The 25,393-nt window shown below is 35.4% G+C and overlaps 2 protein-coding genes and 1 pseudogene across 2 annotated transcripts; 2 read left to right on the forward strand and 1 right to left on the reverse strand.

Annotated features, from left to right (window-relative positions):
• Positions 1-389: 389 nt before the first annotated feature.
• Positions 390-511, reverse strand: LOC138185330 (uncharacterized; annotated as a pseudogene).
• Positions 512-7,115: 6,604 nt separating this feature from the next.
• On the forward strand, positions 7,116-17,446 carry LOC138185155 (uncharacterized). The gene is made up of 11 exons (XM_069123862.1): positions 7,116-8,067; positions 8,594-8,965; positions 9,286-9,470; positions 9,584-9,872; positions 10,818-10,990; positions 11,067-11,142; positions 14,059-14,619; positions 14,832-15,203; positions 15,505-15,689; positions 15,793-16,081; positions 17,056-17,446. The coding sequence occupies exons 1-11, from the start codon at positions 7,545-7,547 to the stop codon at positions 17,229-17,231; spliced, it is 3,201 nt and encodes a 1,066-aa protein (XP_068979963.1). The 5' UTR covers positions 7,116-7,544; the 3' UTR covers positions 17,232-17,446.
• Positions 17,447-19,169: 1,723 nt separating this feature from the next.
• Positions 19,170-23,884, forward strand: LOC138185033 (cytochrome P450 6k1-like). Its single transcript, XM_069123626.1, has 6 exons — positions 19,170-19,280; positions 20,597-21,130; positions 21,363-21,734; positions 22,036-22,220; positions 22,324-22,612; positions 23,562-23,884. The coding sequence occupies exons 2-6, from the start codon at positions 20,608-20,610 to the stop codon at positions 23,735-23,737; spliced, it is 1,545 nt and encodes a 514-aa protein (XP_068979727.1). The 5' UTR covers positions 19,170-19,280; positions 20,597-20,607; the 3' UTR covers positions 23,738-23,884.
• The last annotated feature ends 1,509 nt before the right edge of the window (positions 23,885-25,393 follow it).

Consider the following 25,393-nt stretch of genomic DNA (forward strand, 5'->3'; position numbering starts at 1 on the left):
CGTGTTCCGCAGCCATCTATGACCAAAGGTCTTTTTTCTTATATTTAACGTAGAAGAAATCCGCACGGACGCCAGGCCGTTTCCGGGGAAAGCGGCGTGGTAGTGTCGGTCTCCAACCGACTAAAACCTCCACGATGACCGTCCCGGCTGCGATCGAGAGAGGTCCGGGAACCGGTACGAGCGACACACCGCCCCCCCCCCCCCGCCCCCCCGCCCAATACCACCGCTGATGGAGCTGTGTGTGGCCATGTCACACCGTGCCTCGTCGCCGGAGCCGCCGTGCCAGGCAGCCCGGTTCTCCTACCGGACTGCTTAGCGGCCCCGAGGCGCTGAGCCGCCAGCGCCCAAGCACGAACCCCACCGGGAGGCGCGGCGGGCCCAGCACGCTTCGCCAACGTCACACGGAGTTCCCAGGTGATCACCACCCATCCAAGTACTATCCGTGCCCGGCGCTGCTTAACTTTCGTGATCTGACGGGAACAAGTGCACTCAGCGCGGCTAGGGTGTTGGCATGACCAAAGGTCTGACCCCATGTATGCTCACTGTCACTATGTTTCACTCGCACCACTGTCTTCATCAATGACCCGCAGCTTCGTACGATTAGCCCCCGTGGAAGTCACTTGCGGCCCTTTGTTTTCACCCTCTCGCTGCACCATGTAGCGGTCATTGCGTAAAACCGCGCCATACGGTTCAAGGAACTTCGAGTGGAACTTTAATCCAGTACCGGCTTGCGTCCTTTTAATCGCTACCAAATCTCTCGTCTTGTATACTACCGTCTTCTTACGCTTTGTATTAAACTACCTACACGAACAAGAAGCCAGATTGATAGCTCGTCTTCGTACCACCTGAGATTTTCTCATAGTTGCTTCACTTTCGCATTTCATTCGCTCCATAGAACTCGCAGATAAGTTCTTGCCATCCTTCATCAGAGCATCGATTATCTTACATTGAGAAGGGGTTTCTTGCTGTACAACATCTAAGGAATCGGGAAAATTAGCCGTTTTCTCTTATTCCAGACTTCACAACTCGAAGTCGCTTCGTACAAGAATATCGTCTAACGTGTCACCTAGCTCTTTATCGAAAGCGAAAGTCGGTTCTCTGGCTACTTAAAAATCCACATAATTTTAACAGGCATCTAACTTGGACGATCGACACACCACGCACTTTACGTCCACAAATCTGAATAATGTCCTCATCGATTCGGAACTGTACCGATTTGGCTGTCACTTCATTTACATCTGTTGAGGTTATTCGATGTATAACCTTAGATGTAGAGAAAAACTAGTGGATAAATTGTAAGGCAGAAAATATATTTAAATATAAATGTAATTATAAGTAAGAATACAATTTGAGCTGGTCCAGATCCGCACGCTAGCTGTGTTACCCAATAACTGAAAAAAAAACGCCGAAGCCAACGTCGCTTGTCTACTGTTTGTGGTCTGACTTCGTCGCAGTCTTTTGTCTACGCGCTGTCGATGGCTTCAGTGCTTGAGAAACTAAAAAGACCAGATGTAGAGTTTTCTTATAAGTGGTGACCACTTCAACAACATCTATCTTCTAAATCACGTAGAAAGGTTTGTAGCAGCACATTAATCATGGAGTAACTCGAACCGAGAGTGTCTCATGTTGTTGCTTTGCTTCGGAGTATAAACATCGTTTATATGTCCAAGATTTAAAAGTAAATAAACTCCGGACAGAACGGTATCACCGTTGTGTAACCGTCTACCGTAATCGAATTCAAATATTTCCGATACTCTCCCGACTAGTATAAGTAGACGAACGAGTGATTTTTTATACAGGGTGGTTGGTAACTGGTGGTACAAGCGGAAAGTGGGCGATTCTACGCGAAAAAAGAAGTCGGAAATATAGAATAAAAACTTTTTTTTTTAATTTTTCCATCGAGACAACGATCTACAGTGAGATCCGTTATAACGTGCCGCACGCGTACCGAGCGAAAATTCAAAGTCGATTTTCTCGAAAACAAAGCCTCAAACGAAAAATTTTTATTCTATATTTTCGACTTCTTTTTTCGCGTAGAATCACCCCCTTTCCGCTTGTACCACCAGTTACCAACCACCCTGTATATTAGGTTGTCCGAAAAAATTCTTTCATTTTATAAGGAAACGGATGTACAACATTTTCCGTTTTATATTATTTTATCGAATTATGTATGATCCATTTTGTTCTATCAAACTAAAGATTACAATGTTCGACAGATTAGGGTTTCATGTTTGTATAAAGATGCATCGATGTAAAAGACGGGTCTGTAAAAGAAAGATACTTTTCGGACAATCTAATATCTAATTATCTTAATTATTTACTCTTCTTATTATTAAATAAATCAAAACGTTTAATATCTATCACAGATTTGACAACTTCTTTCTTCTCTACGGAAATGCCAAGGTTCTCGGATCCCCCCCCTCCCCGCCGACCAATTTCACAGTCTTTAATTCTCGATGGACCAAGGTCTTCGATGGTGTTTGTGATTGAAACAGGAAAACATGATTTATTTAACTACAGCTTAATAGAGTAATGTAATGCAACTAATCGAGAACTAACTCACAACTCATGACTCGTGACTAGCTCCAGCTAGCTCAACTAACTTTCGACTAACTTTCTGCTTTCGTTACAGTTTTCGTTCTCGCAACACTCGCACGTGTTCCGCTGCCGTCCATGACCGAAGATGTTTACGTAATCCTTTTCCAAACACCTAGTTTTATGAAAGGCGACAGTTATATCGATGTGCTACATGGCCCATTAGAATTTCCCATACATCTCGTTTGTTCCATTTTCTATTTACATTGTTATTCGCACTCCTAGCGAGTTCTTTTTATGATTATTCCACGATACTACAATGTGGTATATATGTTTTATATAGAACAATTTGTAATCAGATTAATAAACATATACAAAGATATATGTCACATGGTTACATCACTTTTGTCAGAAGGCAATCATATAGACATGGGTAACATTCACTCTACCTATACATGATTTATACATGGTTCTGGATATCAGAATGTTGACATGATTTGCCTGTTTATTCCTTGTTAAGTGAAAGATCATATTCCACTATAAAAAGAGGAATGCTTAAACTTTAGATTATACATATATTCCAATATACTTGCTCAATGACAATTTAGCATGTAACAATACCAGCGTATGGATAAGGAACAGGCTTTGAGCCAAGGATATTTATCAATATATTCCATAAATATTTATTGCACGATGAACGAGGCAACAAGTCGTAGAAATTTTTTTGTGAAATCCGACTCTAAATCTCGTGGATAACTTTGTAGTTGAAAACCTTCATAATATTTGTTACCAGTTGACGTTATTCACTTGTCAATAATTTGTACATATTTATTAATTTTAATAATTCCATGAATTTGAATTACGGTTGAATATGAAATTATCAGTTATGTTATTTCTATTTCTAAAATATTACTACCTGCCTATATTACTGTATTTTTTATCATTATGCAGGTGAATAACGCCGCGGTGTACAACGCTGCCTCTATCTTCATTGATAACACTTTTTCAATTATGCAAAAGGTTATTCGTTATAATAGATGATATGATGCATGTTCTTGAATATGTACTTTAAGCAGATGTACTCTAGGTCATGTTGAAAAAATGGTAAAAAATATCTTTGTGCGAAATTAAAGATTATTGACATTTATATAACAAAAACTCTTAATTTGTACCGCTTATTTGTCCCGCATCGTTTGGAAACAGGTAAGTGATAGAAAGAAACTTTCCAATATCTATACCATCTTGCGTGTGAAAATACGATTCGATTGAGAAAATTGAGCTTCCAATGCAATTTTTTACGATAATTATGTAATATTCAAAATATTGGCGCTGTAGATAGAAATTTTATAATATGTCTCTTAATGTGTGAAAATCAAGTAGTGAATTATGGCCGAGATGTTAATTATACATTACAAACAATTGATAACTTCCAAAAAGATGTCTTACCAGTTAAGATGCCAATTTTTACCATTTGCTCGATGCTAAAATCTGCTACGAGAATTTTTCACAAATGGCACTTTGTCAGCAAGTAATTATTCAGCGGTAAATTTCACAAGAGAGGGGAGATTACAAATGAGACATATATACTATCACCGCGAACAATGCAAAGCTCACTTTAGTAACGTACGTTACAAGCTCCGGAAATATTTTCTTACTTTATTTGGTATCTGCTAGCTTATAGTGTTTGTGATCACTAAAGTATTCGTTTGATAGCGGTACGTACCGTATATTTCACTGCAAAGTATACCGCAGAGTTAAGCTATCTGCTCTAATTTTCTATTATTTTCTGATAATTTTCCTCTTTTACTTTGCAAATTAGATTCAAATGTTCCCCTACTCTGTTTTACGAACACATGTAAAGTGTAATTTGTTACCATTCCTTCCTTTTCTGAATAATTTACTCAGTTTCAATCGAACAGTGTCTTCCTAACTACACCGAAATTTTACTGTTTGTCTTTAATTAATGGGGACACACGTGGAAAAGAAAGTAGATTCCGCCAAATCCGTTTAATCATACAGATGAGTGACGGAAACAATCATTAGAATTTCACTGAAATGATGCTTTTTGAGAAAATGATTTACATTTACGTTTTATCTTTTCCATTTGAACAAACTATGTCCATCGCATAGAATATAGTTTTCTTGAATGGTCATCCTTTCCTAATGTTCTCCATTCTTTGATTAAAACTCTAATCTCGAACCATTGCACGTGAGACGCTACAATATTCAACATTTTGCACCAGCATTCTATTAGTCGATTAAATGATATACAATTGAGTTTTGGAAAGAAGATTCAAGCAATTTCCTTTTCTTTTAAAGAAACATCAGAAATGATGTGTTCCACGTGTATTGCATGAATAATCGCTAAAATAAATTTTGTCATGGTTCAACAATTTCTTCAACAAGTTCCTAAATAAAAAAACGAAAGACTTTAGGAGAACACACATTAGTGATTTTTTAAAGATCAAAGATCAATAAAATAATACTTTTCGACTGTTCGTGGAGAAACGCGATCACGAGAAAGCGTGCCAATGGGGTGCCAATAAATTCCCGTTAGGATTAGTTCATCGATATTATAAAGGTGGTAGAGGTGGTTGAACTGATCATAACACTGATGTGATAGGTTACAATATTCACTTTTTCTACTAACTTTGTAGGCATAGATATTTACATTCGGTGCGCGTAGATACAAGATAAACAGATAATTGATTTATGTCTGATAAACCAATCAAAATATTGACTGGTCAACGCATGAAAAACCGGTTAAAAGATGTTAAGAGGTTAAATGATCAAAATATTTTTGTTTTGTTTTGTTTGGAAGTTGACTACAATCAATTCTCATTGTGAATTAGAAGTAAACTATTCTGGCGTGTTACTATGTCGTGTTTAATAAGTGTTTATCGTATGTTTGATTCTAGTTGACTCTAATGCTTAAATCTAAAGGTTAATGTCCTGTTAGCCTGCGCATCTGATCCGTCGTGTCAAATAATTGAGTAACCAAAACCTTTTGGTGGTTGTTAACTCTCATGTTATATGTATTATTACATTTGGATATTTCTTCTTTAACTATGGGTATCTTAAAGTTTCGATGGGTTGTTTCGTTGGTAACATACCAAGGTGCATCTATTAATTATCTCAGAGATTTCGATTGGAATCATTAAAGAATTTTTATGTAGAAATTAGGTCCAAACAAGTTTTAATACGACCTTATAAAGCATTAATTTATTCTGCACGTTTAAGTTGGAACGTTTGTCAATGAGCCAGTAGAATTTTTTACATTTTGATTTAAGTTGTTTCGATTTATTAACGATGTGTCGTTTCCATGTCGTTCTTCTGTCCAGAATCATGTCCAGATATCTGACGGAATCTTTGTTCGAAATTAAAATATTGAAATTAAATTATTTATGATCACCTGTCAGCAGGTTGGTTTTCGCAGCGTGAAGGTTACATGACTGGATTTATTTTCATTTATTTTGAAGCGCGGTGTGTGGTAGGATTTTCTTTAGTTCGAATAAAAGTCCTTCATGCCACACTTTGTCGAACGCCTGCTGAATGATCAAAAGATAGAAAAGTAAAGTTCGGTGATGATGCTGTCGCAGAGGAGAACTATTGCTGGGTGTTGGTCGCCCCACCACCGGTCGCTTGCGGGTGGAAACGACCGTTGAAAATGAGAAAACGCGACTTTTCCATTTTTACCTGATGGAACAATAATCACAAGGAACGTTTCGACTTGAATATGTCTTGTAACAATTAAGGGTCCTAATGGTACAATACGAATGCTTAGTTTCGTGACAGCTCTTAAGGATTATTGCGGTCCGACTAATTATATTTGGACAGATAACAGCCGCCTCGACCAAGCAATAGATTCTGGTTTACGTAAAAACTTAGCGGATGTAACAAATACATTAATTACATGTTAATAGACTTGCAAATTTTTGTGGAGTTTCGTATTTTTATGAAGGAAGTTACATATAAATGAAGGTATATTTTGCACTTATAGAATAAAATATTATGACGAGTGTTTCACCATAGATAATCATGAATCTAATTTTCATTCATGAATTTTTAATTGCTGTGGCAATTTTTACCATATACAGAGGTCACAAGCCCTAAAATGTGAACGAAGGCCGGTCCAAAGTACGAAGTTTGCGATAAAAACATCGGAATTTCGGATGAGACGAAACAAATTTCTAACAACATTAACTAGTTACCGATACGAATGGCCCATTCGACGTATCGTAAACCTTATCACCGAGGCCCGATACAGGTAACCCTCCCTCGTACCGTAGTATCAGAGTGGCGTCGACTTTGAGAAAAAGAATATCCGACTAAAGGGAAGATAAACGCTTACATTTCCCTCGACATAAGAAGCAAGCGTAACGAGTTTCGAGAACGATTTATTACAATGAAGTATTCCGCGAAATATTGTCTAACTTTTGTATTTTCTGTATGTAACGTTAGGCGCCTCTCTACACAAATCAGATGTCTACACACCCTTATAATCGTTAGGACCCACCATAGTTAAGATTTTTTAGACCAAGCAAATATCTTATTAGGTGAAGTGTTCCTTAAATTTATTGTCCACTCCGCGAACTTAGGAGAAACTTGGTTCTCCCGTTAGCCTTCTTTCCGGAGCGGCTAGATCTTCCTTACCCACCAAACTGTTCCTTCGCCAATTAGAAGCAATGATTGTTGCCCTCACTTTTTCAGCCAAACTGCTATCAACGAATCCGATGGTCCCGTGCATTGGACACACCTATCAATAGCTTTCCTTCGCTACAACATCATCACCGAAATTCATTGGTTCATCATCCTTAGATAACTAAACATCTCTTGACTGGTTTTCTGTTCATTGATCAGTCGTAAGTCTAACTTATATCTACACGTACAGCGCATAACTATCTATATATACGAAGTTGTTGAAATACAGTGAATATTTTAATTCGTTAACCAAGTTTTATCATCAGTCCAACCACTTCTAATCAGTTTTCCAGTCAAGCTTATTTAAAATGGCGTTATTAACGCTATACTGGGTTCTGTGTGGCATCTTCGTCTTTTCGTCCCTGTTGGTTGCCACTTATCTGTTCGTAATTCGGAAATACAATTACTGGTCTAAACGAGGAATCATACAACTTGAACCTACGCCCTTCGTAGGCAATTTCATGGACTGCATATTGTCAAAAAGATCGGGCGCACAATTTCTTAGTGATGCATACAATTATGGCAAAGATTTGCCTTTGTTAGGTTTCTACATCTTCCTCAAACCATGCCTGTTAGTTCGCGATCCAGAACTCGCGAAGCACATCCTAGTAAAGGATTTTGAGTATTTCGCTGATAGGTACGCGACTGCAGATGAGAAAAATGATCGTCTTGGATACGCAAATATGATACTAATGAAAAATCCAGGATGGAAATCTATCAGGCCAAAAATGACGCCGATTTTTACTCCGGGAAAGCTAAAGAAAATGTTCACGTTAATGACAATGATCGCTGACGACCTTGGAAAGTATCTCGATTCGTTGCATTTGGAGGGTAAGCGGCATTTTTAGTGCATTTACGTAATAATAGATGGAATATGTGAAATTGTTGTTAGCTCAATATACAGGGCGGTTGGTAACTGGTGGTACAAGCGGAAAGGGAGTGATTCTACGCGAAAAAAGAAGTTGGAAACATAGAATAAAAATTTTTTTTAATTTTCTTTTTTTTAATTTTTCCATTGAGACAACGATCTACAGTGAGATCCGTTATAACGTACCGCACGCGTACCGAGTGAAAATTCAAAGTCGATTTTCTCGAAAACAAAGCCTCAAACGAAAAATTTTTATTCTATACTTTCGACTTCTTTTTTCGCGTAGAATCACCCCCTTTCCGCTTGTACCACCAGTTACCAACCATCCTATATATTTTTAAAACAATTATTCTTATTTAACAGAAATGTTTAACAAAATTAAAATTTAACCCTCTTGATGCGAGAGACTTTAAATTTTGCAACTATTGTTTCTTGATTAAAAACGCAACAATGCTAGACACATCATAGGAAATCTAATATCTGTTTCAGGCGATGGAAAAGCAATAGAGGTCAAGGATATTTGCGCGAGCTTCACCACCGACATGATCAGTGGCATTGCATTTGGCTTAAAACTAAATTCGTTGGAGAATCCAAAAACACCATTCCGTGAATGTGGCAGAAGGATCTTTGATTCTAATTACCAACGTAACATGGAGTTCCTTACGATAACCTTCATGCCTCAGTTATCCAAGTATCTCAAACCGAAGTTCTTTGGAAAAATAGCCACTAAATTCCTCCAATCTGTTTTCTGGGATGTGATTGAACAACGAATCGTTTTGGGTCAAAAGAGACATGACCTCATCGATGTGCTGGCAGAGATCAGGGAGACATACAAGAGCGACGAAAGGTTGAAGGATTACAGTATGTATTTGCTGCAATATTTTACTAATTTCTATCATTACTAATCATTACTAATCATTACTAATCATTACTAATTTCTAAATTATGTATCAATCGTCGAAAATCAGAAATTTCGAATAACAAACTCTGTGAATTACGATTTCATACGTATCAATTACATGACTACTTCTTCCAATATAATTATATTCATGTTACAAATTGAAAATTATGCCCAAATATCTATATTTGCTAATTTACTTTCAAGTCATTTTCCAATTGTACTAAATGTAATAGATCGATTTGCTGAACTTTTCCAATGATGTTTAATGTGCATTTTTCAGACTTCGATAGTGACGATTTAGTGGCACAAGCGGCTATATTTTTTGCTGCTGGTTTTGAAACGTCTGCTGCTACCATGTCTTTCACGCTGTACGAACTTGCAAGGAACTCAGATGTACAGGAGACACTTAGGAAAGAGATTCTGGATGCTTTAGAGCAAACTGATGGCGAAATCACATACGATATGGTACGCCAACTATAAAAATATTAACGTAGAAAAACGAGAGTGTTTCAAGCAATAGTATGTGAAAGAGGTTATAATATAGCTCTGAACATACTAAGAAATATAATGTTTTACAGATTACGACGCTACCATATCTGGATATGGTAATTTCTGAAACTCTTCGTAAATATCCATCTGTACCAAACTTGAATCGAGTTACCCTTGCCGATTACAACGTACCTAATTCCGATCTGGTGATAGAGAAAGGAACTCCAATATTCATTTCGATATTGGCTTTGCACTACGATTCGCGGTACTTCCCGAATCCGGAAAAATACGATCCACTCCGATTTACCGAAGAAGTCAAAAGTACCAGGCCAAGTTTATCCTACCTGCCCTTTGGTGCGGGTCCCCGCATTTGTCTTGGTTAGTAAAATCTTTCAAAGTATTCTCCAATATCTTTAACGCCAGAGCTATCGATGACAATCGTATGAAAGTAGAGTTAAAAGAATCGAAATGAAATACATATGTGTGTAGACTTCAAGGACATAGTTACATACATGTGAAGATCAGTATTCGTTTCTTTAAACTGTACTTATATTATTAACGATAAGGTATTTATTTCTTAACGTAGGACAATTTGCAATCTCATTAATTAAGATCTACAAAATGCGATGTGTGGAAATTTTAATCTCAACATGCATTTTCTCACGATAGTTACATGGCGACATCACTTTTATCCCACTCTATCTTTAAATAATCTTTACACGGCTCGAAATATCACACAGTCTGCATGACCTGCTTCTCCGTAATCTAATGAATATAAAATTATAACTATAATAATTAGAAAAATTAGATGCATTAGCAGTTAGAAAATTGGGTTTGACATTCACATCATATCTTGTTATATTATTATTACATACGAACATTTTTATTAAGGAATCTGCATCTCTTTTCAAATCTCTTTTGACTCCGGAACGTGCATACGGTAAAATTAAACATCATCAGCTATATGCCGAAATATGTTAGAAAACGGAAGAATACAATCAAACAAAAGTTTATCTCCTTTGCTAACAACTAGTTGAGAAGAGACTGCCAAAATGTAAATAAATATTTAATAACGCATTCCACTGTATGGCCTGCTAAACGCAATAATTGGGTACAGTTTGCTATATTTTGCCATCAGACATAGTGATACAGTTTATGATTATTAAACAAATAGATTTCTACCGTACACATTCCCGAATAAATAATTGATTAAGTTTGTATTCTTGTCACTGGTATGATAAGAAAGATACAAGTAGCATCGTGTATCTTTAAACATTCTGTTGGCTGTCACTTTTAATCTTAATCTTTCACGTTTTGTTTCAGGTATGCGATTGGGAGTCATGCAAGCCAAACTTGGAGTCGTACAGATATTGAAGAACTACGAAATTTCAACTTGCGAAAAAACCAAAATTCCAATAGCTATAGATCCCAATGCAGTAATCTCGACAGCTTTAGGAGGAGTACATCTCAACATTCGAAAGACTACTGCCGCTTTTTAGACGAAGCTAAAGTTTTGCGAATCGCGTTATGCATTCCAATTTTCTGCTTTGTTTGTGATTATTTGTATTATAGATATACTTTACTTCCGAATCGACGAAGTTCGCGAAGTATAATCGTCATTTCTTTCTCGGCAGAAATGAATCTTTAGGTATTAAATATATCTTAAACTTGTAATCGTAAATGTTCAATAATTGTAATTTTATATATCTGAACTTATTTACTGTAAATTTATATTGAATGTAATATTAATTAATACGAAATCTTATACAATGACTTCATTTAGTTAATGGATTTATTTACAGTGATTGAAACGGGAAAACGACGATTATTTAATTAGAGCTTATTGTAGTAATGTAATACAACTAATCGAGATCCAACTCTCAAGTTACAACTCATGGCTCGTGACTAACTCCAACTGACTCGCAACTAACTAACGACTAACTTTCTCCACCAAATGATCCTTTGCCTGTCAGCACTTCCACTATATAGCTACATTGTAGTTCATACACCTAACGAGATTTTTCTTATGATTATTACATTACGATAGGGTACATATGTTTTACGTAAAACAATTTGCAATCAGATTAATTAAGATATACAATGATATATGTCACTTGGCTGCATCACTTTTGTCAGAAGGTAATCAGATAGTTATGGGTAACTATCACTCTACCTGTAAATGATTTATACATGGTTCTGGATATCAAAATGTTTACATGACATCACATTCCACCATCAAAGAAAACTGTTTCACCTTTAAATTTTACGTATATTCCAATATACGTATGTATCACTCTTGCTCACTAATAATTTAGCATGTAACAATACTAGCGCATAGATAAGAAACAAGCTTTGAGCCACGGATATTTATTCATAAAAAGGTCTACAATTCAACAAATTGTGATTACATTCCTAACATTATTTATCAATACATTTTACAAATATTTATTGCACGATGAATGGAGCAATAAGTCGTAGAAATTTTTCTGTGAAATCTGACTCTAAGTCTCCTGGATAACTTCGTAATTGAAAATCTCCATAATATTTATTAGCAATTGAGATTATTCATTTGTTAATAATTTGTACATTTTTATTAATTTTAGTAATTTCACTTGACACTTCACAACAAGAATGACGGTTGAATATGAAATTATCACGTGTGATACTTCTAAAATATTACTGCCTATATTGCTGCACTTTTTGCTATTAAGCAGGTGAATAACGCTGATACGTTGTTACCTCTATCTTCATTGATAACACTTTTTCAATTATGCAAAAGATTATTCGTTATAATAGATGATATGATGTGTGTTCTAGAATATGTACTTTAAGCAAATATACTCTAGGTCATGTTGGAAACATGGGAAAAAATATCTTTGCGCGAAATTATAGATTATTGGCATTTATATGACCAAACCCTTCTAATTTGTACCGCTTATTTTTCCCGCATCGTCTGGAAATAGGAAAGTGATAAAAAGCCACTTTCCAATATCTATACCTTCTTGCGTGCGAAAATACGATTCGATTGTGAAAATTCAGTTTTCTATGCAATTTTTTCATTCTTTCATTCCATGGAAACCATTGGTCGAAATACTTCTTTGCGATAATTGTGTAGTATTCAAAATGTTAGTGCTGTGGATAGAAATTTTATAATATGTCTCTTAATGTGTAGTGAATTATGGCCGACATGTTAATTGTACATTACAAACAATTGATAACTTCGAACAAAATGTCTTACCAGTTAAGATACCAATTCTTACCATTTGCTCGATGCTAAAATTTGCTACGAGAATTTTTCGCAAATGGCACTTTGTCAGCAAGCAATGATTCAGCGGTAAATTTCACAAGAGAGGGGAGATTACAAATGAGACGTATATACTATGACAGCGGACAATGCAAAGCTCACTCTCGTAATGTACATTACAAGCTTCGGAAATATTTTCTTATTTTATTTGGCACCTGCTACCTTATTGTTCTTGTGATTAGTGAAGAATTCGTTTCATAGCGGTACGTACGGTATTTTTCACTGCAACACATACCGCAGAATTAGATTAACTGTTCTATTTTTCTATTATCTTCTGATAATTTTCCTCTTTTATTTTGCAAATTAGATTCAAATGTGTCCCCACTCTGTTTCACGAACTTATGTAAAGTGTAATATGTTACCTTTTCTTCCCCTTCTGAATTATTTATTCAGTTTTAATCGAGCAGTATTTGCCTAATTACACCGAAATTTTACTGTTTGTATTTAATTAATGGGCATGCAACAATCATTGTACTTTCACGGAAATCATTTTTTTTTTTTTTGAAAAATTAATTTACATTTACCTTTCAACTATTCTTCCATTTGGACAAACTACGTCCAGCATAATGTTCCCCATTCCTTGATTAAAACTCTAATCTCAAATTATTGCACACGAGAGGCTACAATATAGAACATTCTGCGCCAGCAAGCAATTAATCGATTAAATGATATACAATTGACATCAGGAAGAAAGATTCAAGCAATTTCTTCTTTATAAAATCATCAGAAATGATATGTTCCTATCACATTAATAATTGATAAAATAAATTTTGTCACGGGTTAAAAAATTCTTAAAGTTCCTAAGTAAAAAAACGGAAGACTTTAGGAGGACACATATTAGTGATTTTTTTAATATCAAAGACCAATAAAATAATACATTAATTATATTGCTAAACCTGCAAATGTTAGTGGAATTTCGTATTTTTATGAACGAAGTTGCAAATTATCGTATCGTAAAACTTATCACCGAGACACGATCCTCTAGGTATCCGCTGGGTGGTCGAGATGCGTACACCCCTTTACCAGTTACCTTCCCTCGTTCCGCAGTATCAGAGTGCCGTCGACTTTCGGATAAAGAATATCCGACCAAAGGGAGAATGGACGTTTACATTTCCCTCAACATAAGAAGCAAACGCGACGAGTATCCACAGTGATTGTATTACCACGAAGCGTTCCACGAAATATTGTCCAGCTTTTACATTTCTCTAAATCCATGATAATTCGCAATCCAAGAGGTACTGATAAATATTATCTTCTGAGACCAACAAAAACATTTTTTCTTATCAGGCTCATCTAAAATGGCCTTATTAACGCTATACTGGAGTCTGGATGGCATCCTCATCCTTTCGTCCCTGATGATTGCCGCTTATCTCTATATGATTCGTAAATTCAACCATTGGTCGAAACGAGGAATCACAGAGCTTGCACCTACGCCTTTCGTAGGTAACTTCATAGACTGCCTCCTATCAAGAAAATCGGGCTCACTATTTGTCAAGGACGTATACGATTGCGGCGAGGATTTGCCTATGCTGGGATTCTACGTCTTCGACAAACCTTGCCTCTTAGTTCGCGATCCAGAACTAATGAAGCACATCCTAGTGAAGGACTTCGACTATTTCCCTGATAAGTACGCGACTGCAGATGAGAAAGATGATCGTTTTGGATACGCAAATGTGGTCCTGATGAAAAATCCGGGATGGAAATCCCTCAGGCCAAAATTGACGCCAGCTTTTACCCCGGGCAAGCTGAAGAAAATGTTCGATATAATGTTGGTAGCAGCTGACGATCTTGCAAAGCATCTGGATTCGTTGCATTTGGAGGGTAAACCGCTTTTACAGTGCATTTAAATGATAACAGAATAACCATGAGAAACTGTTGTTAGATCAATATATATTTTTGAAACAATGATTCTTACTTAATAGAAGTGTTTAACAAAATTAAAAGTCAATCCTCTCAATGCGAGAGACTTCAAATTTTGCAACAATTGTTTCGTGAATAAAAATGCAACAATGGCAATCTAATATCTGTTTCAGGCGATGGAAAAGTAGTCGAGTTCAAGGATATTTGCGCGAATTTCACCACCGATATGATCGGTGGCACTGCGTTTGGCTTAAAACTAGGTTCGTTGGAAAATCCTAAAGCACCGTTCCGTGAATGTGGCAGGAAGATCTTCCATTCTAGTTTCCATCGTAACATGGAGTCACTTATCATATCCTTCTCGCCTCAGTTAGCCAAGTATCTGAAACCGAAGTTCTTTGGAAAAAAAGCGACTAACTTCCTCCGATCTGTTTTCTGGGATGTAATTGAACAACGAGTCGATTCCGGTCAGAAGAGGAATGACCTCATCGATGTGCTAATCGAGATCAGGAAAACATACAAGAACGACGAAAATTTGAAGGATTACAGTATGTATTTGCTGCAATGTTTTATTATCTTCTATTGATGAAGTTATTTAAGAATCTATGAATTGTATTTTTATGCACATCCTTATTTCATGTTCTCCCAGCGAAACAGACGAAAAATAACGTAACCACTACATCAAACATAATTATTTTCATGTCAGAAATTGGAAATACTGCACTCAAATGCGTCGCATTGAAATATTTATATTTGTCAGTTTGCTTTCAAGTTATTTTCCAACTTGTACTAAATATACTAGACCGATTTGCTGAACTTTTGCGATGGTGTTTAATTTGCATGTCTCAGAATTCGATGGTGACGATTTATTGGCACAAGCGGCCATATTATTTGCTGCTGGTTTTGAAACATCTTCTACTACCATGTCTTTCACACTGTACGAACTTGCATTGAACCAAGATGTACAGAAGAAACTTAGGGCAGAGATTGTGGATGCTCTAGAGAAAACTGATGGCAAAATCACATACGATATGGTACGGCAACTATACAAACATTAATTTAGAAACGCAAATGAACAGTATGTGAAGGAGGTTATTATATAATTGTAAACATTCTAAGAAATATAACATTTCACAGATTACGACGCTACCATACCTCGATATGGTAATTTCTGAAAGTCTTCGTAAATATCCAGCTGTAGCATACATGGATCGAATTACCGTTGCCGATTACAAAGTGCCTAATTCCGATCTGGTGATAGAGAAAGGCACCCCGATATTCATTTCGATAATGGGTTCGCACTACGACTCGCGGTACTTCCCGAATCCGGAAAAATACGATCCACTCCGATTTACCGAGGAAGTCAAAAGTACCAGGCCAAGTTTCGCCTACTTGCCCTTTGGTGGGGGTCCCCGCGGCTGCATTGGTTAGTAAAATCTTTCGAAGTATTCTCCAATATCTTTAACGCCAGAGCTATCGATGGCAATCGTATAAAAGTAGAGTTAAAAGAATCGAAATGAAATACATACGAGTGTAGACTTCAAGGACATAGTTACATACATGTGAAGATCAGTATTCGTTTCTTTAAACTGTACTTATATTATTAACGATAAGGTATTTATTTCTTAACGTAGGACAATTTGCAATCTCATTAATTAAGATCTACAAAATGCGATGTGTGGAAATTTTAATCTCAACATGCATTTTCTCACGATAGTTACGTGGCGACATCACTTTTATCCCACTCTATCTTTAAATAATCTTTACACGGTTCGAAATATCACACTGTCTACATGACCTGCTTCTCCGTAATCTAATGAATATAAAATTATAACTAAAATAATCAGAAAAATTAGGTGCACTAGCAGTTAGAAAATTGGGTTTGTCTTTCACATCATATCTTGTTATATTATTATTACACACGAACATTTTTATTAAGGAATCTGCATCTCTTTGCTTTCAAATCTCTTTTGCCTCGGGAATATGCATACGGTAAAATTAAACATTACCGGCGTCTCGGTGACGTAAGTTACAATCATGAAAAATGAATAGAAAAATCTGAAAACGCAATACAATCTAACAGAAGTTTATCCCCTTTTTGCACCACTCATTGAGAAGAAACTGCCAGAATGTGAATAAATATTTAATAACGCTGTGCAAGGCATTATCTATTAAACATATCACTTTGGTACAGTTTGCTATATTTTGCCATCAGGCATATTGATACAGTTTATGATTATTAAACGAATAGATTTCTACCGTACACATTCCCGAATAGATAATTGATTAAGTTTGTATTCTTGTCACTGGTATGATAAGAAAGATACAAGTAGCATCGTGTATCTTTAAACATTCTGTTGGCTGTCACTTTTAATCTTAATCTTTCACTTTTTGTTTTAGGTATGCGATTGGGACTCATGCAATCCAAACTTGGAGTCGTACAGATTTTGAAGGACTACGAAATTTCACCTTGTAAAAAGACCAAAATTCCAATTGTCCTAGATCCCAAAGGAATCATCACGACAGCTTTAGGAGGAGTACATCTCAACATTCGAAAGACTACTGTCGCTGTTTAGACGAAGCTAAAGTTTTGCGAATCGCGTTTTGCATTCCAATTTTCTGCTTTGTTTGTGATAAGTGAGATATACTTTACTTCCGAATAGACGAAGTTCACCAAGTGTAATCGTCATTTCTTTCTCGGAAGGAATGGATCTTTAGATATTTAATATATTTTAAAATTGTAATCGTAAATGTCCAAAAATTGTGATTTCAAATATCTTAAAATAACGAAAATTATTTAGTGTTAATTTTAAAGTGTATGTAATATTAAATAATACGAAATCTTATATAGTGACTTTATTTATTTGATGGATTTATTTACAGTGATTGAAACGGGAAAACGACGAATATTTAATTAGAGCTTATTGTAGTAATGTAATACAACTAATCGGGATCCAACTCGCAAGTCACAACTCATGGCTTGTGACTAACTCCAACTAACTCGCAACTAACGACTAACTTTTTCTACCAAAAGATCCTTTGCCTGTCAGCACTTCCATATCAACATATATCTACTTCCATATCAATATATATCTACATTGTAGTTCATATTCCTAGCGAGATTTTTCTTATGATTATTCCACGATAGTATTGCGATGGGATACATATGTTTTACGTAGAACAATTTGCAATCAGATTAAATAAGATATACAAAGATATATGTCACATGGCTGCATCACTTTTGTCAGAATGTAATCACATATACACGGTTCTGGATATTAAAATGGTGGCATGACTTTTGTGCTTATTCCTTGCTAAATGAAAGATCACATTCAACTATAAAAAAGACTGTTTATTTTCTAAATCATACATATTTTCTAATATACCATATGTATCTCTCATGCTCAATAATAATCTAGCATGTAACAGTAGCAGTATATGGATAAGGAATAAGCATTTAAGTCAAAGATATCTTTCCATAGACGGGTTAAAAATTTAACAAATTGCAGATTACATTCTTTATCAATACATTTTATCAATACATTTTACAAGTATTTATTGCGCGATGAATGGAGCAATAGGTCGTAGAAATTTTTCTGTGAAATCTGACTCTAAATCTCCTGGATAACTTCGTAATTGAAAACCTCCATAATATTTCTTAGCAATTGAGATTATTCACTTATTAATAATTTGTACATTTTTATTAATTTTAGTAATTTCACTTGACACTTCACAACAAGAATGACGGTTGAATATGAAATTATCACGTGTGATACTTCGAAAATATTACTGCCTATATTGCTGCACTTTTTACTATTAAGCAGGTGAATAACGCTGATACGTTGTTACCTCTATCTTCATTGATAACACTTTTTCAATTATGCAAAAGATTATTCGTTATAATAGATGATATAACATATATTCTAGAATATGTACTTTAAGCAGATATACTCTAGGTCATGTTGGAAAAATGGTAAAAAATATCTTTGTGCGAAATTAGAAAATATTGTCATTTATATTACTCAATTCCGTATAACTTGTACCGTTTATTTGTCCGGGTCTGGAAAGAGGAAAGTAATAGAAAGCAACTTTCCAATATCTATACCTCCTTACGTGTGAAAATACAATTCGATTGAGAAAATTGGGCTTCCAATGCAATTTTTTCATTATATCATTTTGTGGAAGCTATTGATCGAAATATTTCTTTACGATAATTATGTAACATTCAAAATGTTGGCGCTGTAGATAGAAATTTTATAATATGTCTCTTAATGTGTGAAAATCAAGTAGTGAATTATGGCCGAGATGTTAATTATACATTACAAACAATTGATAACTTCCAAAAAAATGTCTTACCAGTTAAGGTGCCAATTCTTACCATTTTCTCAATGCTAAAATCTGCTACGAGAATTTTTCGCAAATGGCACTTTGTCAGCAAGTAATGATTCAGCGGTAAATTTCACAAGAGAGGGGAGATTACAAATGAGACATATATACTATCACCGCGGACAATGCAAAGCTCACTCTCGTAATGTACATTACAAGCTTCGGAAATATTTCCTTATTTTATTTGGCATCTGCTACCTTATAGTGCTTGTGACTAGCGAAGAAATCGTTTCATAGCGGTACGTACGGTATTTTTCACTGCAACACATACCGCAGAATTAGATTATCTGTTCTATTTTTCTATTACTTTCTGATAATTTTCCTCTTTTATTTTGCAAATTAGATTCAAATGTGTCCCTACTCTGATTTACGAAGTTATGTATAGTGCAATTTATCTCCTTCTCTTTCTTTTCTGAATAATTTACTCGGTTTCAATCGAACAGTATTTTCCTAATTACACCAAAATTTTACTGTTTGTTTTAAATTAATGGGGATGCACGTGGAAAAGAAAACAGAGTCCACCAAATCCGAACGACTATACAGATCAATCACGGATACAATCATTGTACCTTCACTAAAATTCTTTTTGAGAAAATAATTTACATTTACGTTTTATCTATTCTTCTATTTCAACAAACTATGTCCATCTCATAGAATATAGTTTTGTTATATGATATTCCTTTTCTAATATTCTCCGCTTCTTGATAAAAACTCTAATCTTGAATCATTCCACGCGAGACGCCAGAATATTCAACACTCTGTGCCAGCGAATTACTCGTTGATTAATTAATACACAATTGTGTTCAACCAGATAGCTGGTTCTATTATTATATTTCATCTTCTTTATAAAAACATTAGAAAAGTGTTCCTACTAGATTAATAATTGATAAAATAAGTTTTGTCATAGGTCAACAAGTTCTTAAAATTTTAAAAGAACTGACATTAGTGATTTTTTTTAATCAGAGACTGATAACATATTTCATTTATTGTATGTTAACAGACCTCCAGATATTTGAGCAATTTCGTATTTTTGTGAACGAAATTACATACAAGTAATGGTTTATTTTACATTCATTAAATAAAATATCAATATCCAAGATGCAAACAGGGGGCTGATCGAAGTACAAGGTTTGCGATGAAAACGTGCAAATTTTGCGATGCACCGGGCAAATTATTTACAACGTTAACTTATTGCTGATATATATACCTCAATCGACGTTCCGTAAACCTTGTCACCGGGGTTCGAGCCTCTAAGTAGTCGCTGAGTGATCGGAGTGCGTACACCCCCTTAGCATTTGCCCTCCTTCGTACCGCAGTATCAGAGTGGCGTCGACTTTGAGAAAAAGAATATTCGACTAAAGAGAAGGTAGACTCCTACATTTCCCTCGACATAAGAAGCAAGCTTAACGAATTTCGAGAACGATTTATTACTATGAAGCATTCCGCGAAATATCGTCCAGCTTTTGCATTTCTCTAAATCCATGATAATTCGCAATTCAAGAGGTGTTGATAAGTATTATCTTCTGAGATCAACAAAAACATTTTTCCTTTTCAGACTCATTTAAAATGGTCTTATTAACGCTACACTGGAGTCTGGATGGCATTCTCATCCTTTCGACCCTGATGATTGCCGCTTATCTCTACATGACTCGTAAATTCAACTACTGGTCGAAACGAGGAATCACACAACTTGCACCTACGCCTTTCGTAGGCAACTTCATGGACTGCCTTCTGTCAAGAAAATCGGGCCCAGAATTTCTCAAGGACGTATACGATTGCGGCAAAGGTTTATCTTTGCTGGGATTCTACGTCTTCGACAAACCTCACCTGTTAATTCGCGATCCAGAACTCGTGAAGCACGTCCTAGTGAAGGACTTTGACTATTTCCCTGATAGGTACGCGGCTGCAGATGAGAAAAGTGATCGTTTTGGATACGCAAATGTGGTGATGATGAGAAATCCAGGATGGAAATCTCTTAGGCCAAAAATGACACCGCTTTTTACCCCAGGCAAGCTGAAGACAATGTTCGATTTAATGTTGGCAGTCGCTGACGATCTTGGAATGTATCTGGATTCGTTGCATTTGGAGGGTAAACCGCTTTTACAGTGCATTTACATAATAACATAAATAAATAACATAATATAATTGTTGTTAGTTCAATATACATTTTTAAAACAGTGATTCTCACTTAAGAGAAATGTCTAACAGAATTAAAAATCAATCTTCTTGATGCGAGAGACTTAAAAATTTGCAACAATCGTTTCTTGATTAAAAATGCAACAATGCCAGACACAACATAGGAAATCTAATATCTGTTTCAGGCGATGGAAAAGTAGTCGAGTTCAAGGATATTTGCGCGAATTTCACCACCGATATGATCGGTGGCACTGCGTTTGGCTTAAAACTAGGTTCGTTGGAGAATGCTAAAGCACCGTTCCGTGAATGTGGCAGGAAGATCTTTGATTCTACTTACCAACGTAACATGGAGTTCCTTACGATAACCTTCATGCCTCAGTTATCCAAGTATCTCAAACCGAAATTCTTTGGAAAAATAGCGACTAACTTCCTCCGATCTGTTTTCTGGGATGTAATTGAACAACGAGTCGATTCCGGTCAAAAGAGGAATGACCTCATCGATGTGCTAATCGAGATCAGGAAAACATACAAGAACGACGAAAATTTGAAGGATTACAGTATGTATTTGCTGCAATGTTTTATTATCTTCTATTGATGAAGTTATTTAAGAATCTATGAATTGTAATTTTATGCACATCCTTATTTCGTGTCCTCCCAGCGAAACAGACGAAAAATAACGTAACTACTACTTCAAACATAATTATTTTCATGTCAGAAATTGGAAATACTGCACTCAAATGCATCGCATTGAAATATTTATATTTGTCAGTTTGCTTTCAAGTTATTTTCCAACTTGTACTAAATATACTAGACCGATTTGCTGAACTTTTGCGATGATGTTTAATTTGCATGTCTCAGAATTCGATGGTGATGATTTATTGGCACAAGCGGCCATATTATTTACTGCTGGTTTTGAAACATCTTCTACTACCATGTCTTTCACACTGTACGAACTTGCATTGAACCAAGATGTACAGAAGAAACTTAGGGCAGAGATTGAGGATGCTCTAGAGAAAACTGGTGGCAAAATCACATACGATATGGTACGGCAACTATACAAACATTAATTTAGAAACGCAAATGAACAGTATGTGAAGGAGGTTATTATATAATTGTAAACATTCTAAGAAATATATCATTTCACAGATTACGACGCTACCATACCTCGATATGGTAATTTCTGAAAGTCTTCGTAAATATCCAGTTTTAGCATACGTGGATCGAATTACCGTTGCCGATTACAAAGTGCCTAATTCCGATCTGGTGATAGAGAAAGGCACCCCGATATTCATTTCCATAATGGGTTCGCACTACGACTCGCGGTACTTCCCGAATCCAGAAAAATACGATCCACTCCGATTTACCGAGGAAGTCAAAAGTACCAGGCCAAGTTTATCCTACCTGCCCTTTGGTGCGGGTCCCCGCATCTGTCTTGGTTAGTAAAATCTTTCGAAGTATTCTCCAATATCTTTAACGCCAGAGCTATCGATGGCAATCGTATGAAAGTAGAGTTAAAAGAATCGAAATGAAATACATACGTGTGTAGACTTCAAGGACATAGGTACATACATGTGAAGATCAGTATTCGTTTCTTTAAACTGTACTTATATTATTAACGATAAGGTATTTATTTTTTAACGTAGGACAATTTGCAATCTCATTAATTAAGATCTACAAAATGCGATGTGTGGAAATTTTAATCTCAACATGCATTTTCTCACGGTAGTTACGTGGCGACATCACTTTTATCCCACTCAATCTTTAAACAATCTTTACACGGTTCGAAATATCACACTGTCTGCATGACCTGCTTCTCCGAAATCTAATGAATATAAAATTATAACTAAAATAATCAGAAAAATTAGATGCATTAGCAGTTAGAAAATTGGGTTTGTCTTTCACATCATATCTTGTTACATTATTATTACACACGAACATTTTTATTAAGGAATCTGCATCTCTTTGCTCTCAAATCTCTTTTGACTCCAGAACGTGCATACGGTAAAATTAAACATCATCAGCTATATGCCGAAATATGTTAGAAAACGGAAGAATACAATCAAACAAAAGTTTATCTCCTTTACTAACAACTAGTTGAGGAGAGACTGCCAACATGTAAATAAATATTTAATAACGCATTCCACTGTATGGCCTGCTAAACGCAATAATTGGGTACAGTTTGCTATATTTTGCCATCAGGCATATTGATACAGTTTATGATTATTAAACGAATAGATTTCTACCGTACACATTCCCGAATAGATAATTGATTAAGTTTGTATTCTTGTCACTGGTATGATAAGAAAGATACAAGTAGCATCGTGTATCTTTAAACATTCTGTTGTCTGTCACTTTTAATCTTAATCTTTCACTTTTTGTTTTAGGTATGCGATTGGGACTCATGCAATCCAAACTTGGAGTCGTACAGATTTTGAAGGACTACGAAATTTCACCTTGTAAAAAGACCAAAATTCCAATTGTCCTAGATCCCAATGGAATCATCACGACAGCTGTAGGAGGAGTACATCTCAACATTCGAAAGACTACTGTCGCTGTTTAGACGAAGCTAAAGTTTTACGAATCGCGATTTGCATTCCAATTTTCTGCTTTGTTTGTGATAAGTGAGATATACTTTACTTCCGAATAGACGAAGTTCACCAAGTGTAATCGTCATTTCTTTCTCGGAAGGAATGGATCTTTAGATATTTAATATATTTTAAAATTGTAATCGTAAATGTCCAAAAATTGTGATTTCAAATATCTTAAAATAACGAAAATTATTTAGTGTTAATTTTAAAGTGTATGTAATATTAAATAATACGAAATCTTATATACTGACTTTATTTATTTGATGGATTTATTTACAGTGATTGAAACGGGAAAACGACTATTATTTAATTAGAGCTTATTGTAGTAATGTAATACAACTAATCCGGATCCAACTCGCAAGTCACAACTCATGGCTTGTGTCTAACTCCAACTAACTCGCAACTAACGACTAACTTTTTCTACCAAAAGATCCTTTGCCTGTCAGCACTTCCAGTATATATCTACATTGTAGTTCATATTCCTAGCGAGATTTCTCTTATGATTATTCCACGATAGTATTGCGATAGGGTACATATGTTTTACGTAGAACAATTTGCAATCAGATTAAATAAGATATACAAAGATATATGTCACATGGCTGCATCACTTTTGTCAGAAGGTAATCACATATACACGGTTCTGGATATTAAAATGGTGGCATGACTTTTGTGTTTATTCCTTGCTAAATGAATGATCACATTCAACTATAAAAAAGACTGTTTATTATCTAAATCATACATATTTTCTAATATACCATATGTATCTCTCATGCTCAATAATAATCTAGCATGTAACAGTAGCAGTATATGGATAAGGAATAAGCATTTAAGTCAAAGATATCTTTCCATAGACGGGTTTAAAATTTAACAAATTGCAGATTACATTCGTTATCAATACATTTTATCAATACATTTTACAAGTATTTATTGCGCGATGAATGGAGCAATAGGTCGTAGAAATTTTTCTGTGAAATCTGACTCTAAATCTCCTGGATAACTTCGTAATTGAAAACCTCCATAATATTTCTTAGCAATTGAGATTATTCACTTATTAATAATTTGTACATTTTTATTAATTTTAGTAATTTCACTTGACACTTCACAACAAGAATGACGGTTGAATATGAAATTATCACGTGTGATACTTCGAAAATATTACTGCCTATATTGCTGCACTTTTTACTATTAAGCAGGTGAATAACGCTGATACATTGTAACCTCTAACTTCATTGATAACACTTTTTCAATTATGCAAAAGATTATTCGTTATAATAGATGATATAACATATATTCTAGAATATGTACTTTAAGCAGATATACTCTAGGTCATGTTGGAAAAATGGTAAAAAATGCCTTTGTGCGAAATTAGAAAATATTGTCATTTATGTGACTCAATTCCGTATAATTTGTACCGTTTATTTGTCCGGGTCTGGAAAGAGGAAAGTGATAGAAAGCAACTTTCCAATATCTATACCTCCTTACGTGTGAAAATACAATTCGATTGAGAAAATTGAGCTTCCAATGCAATTTTTTCATTATATCATTTTGTGGAAGCTATTGATCGAAATATTTCTTTACGATAATTATGTAACATTCAAAATGTTGGCGCTGTAGATAGAAATTTTATA

This window comes from Bombus flavifrons, chromosome 11, assembly GCF_040668555.2.
Source record: "Bombus flavifrons isolate JBK064 chromosome 11, iyBomFlav1_principal, whole genome shotgun sequence".
Lineage (NCBI taxonomy): Eukaryota > Metazoa > Arthropoda > Insecta > Hymenoptera > Apidae > Bombus > Bombus flavifrons.

What these genes read in the sequence shown, in the direction of transcription:
- LOC138185033 (XM_069123626.1), top strand. Translation starts at nt 20,608, where the DNA reads ATGGTCTTATTAACGCTACACTGGAGTCTGGATGGCATTCTCATCCTT. An exon ending in GGATTCGTTGCATTTGGAGG is followed by an intron (nt 21,131 to 21,362) that starts GTAAACCGCTTT and finishes TATCTGTTTCAG; the next exon opens with GCGATGGAAAAGTAGTCGAG. An exon ending in CGAAAATTTGAAGGATTACA is followed by an intron (nt 21,735 to 22,035) that starts GTATGTATTTGC and finishes TGCATGTCTCAG; the next exon opens with AATTCGATGGTGATGATTTA.
- LOC138185155 (XM_069123862.1), top strand. Translation starts at nt 7,545, where the DNA reads ATGGCGTTATTAACGCTATACTGGGTTCTGTGTGGCATCTTCGTCTTT. An exon ending in CGATTCGTTGCATTTGGAGG is followed by an intron (nt 8,068 to 8,593) that starts GTAAGCGGCATT and finishes TATCTGTTTCAG; the next exon opens with GCGATGGAAAAGCAATAGAG. An exon ending in GGATTCGTTGCATTTGGAGG is followed by an intron (nt 14,620 to 14,831) that starts GTAAACCGCTTT and finishes TATCTGTTTCAG; the next exon opens with GCGATGGAAAAGTAGTCGAG.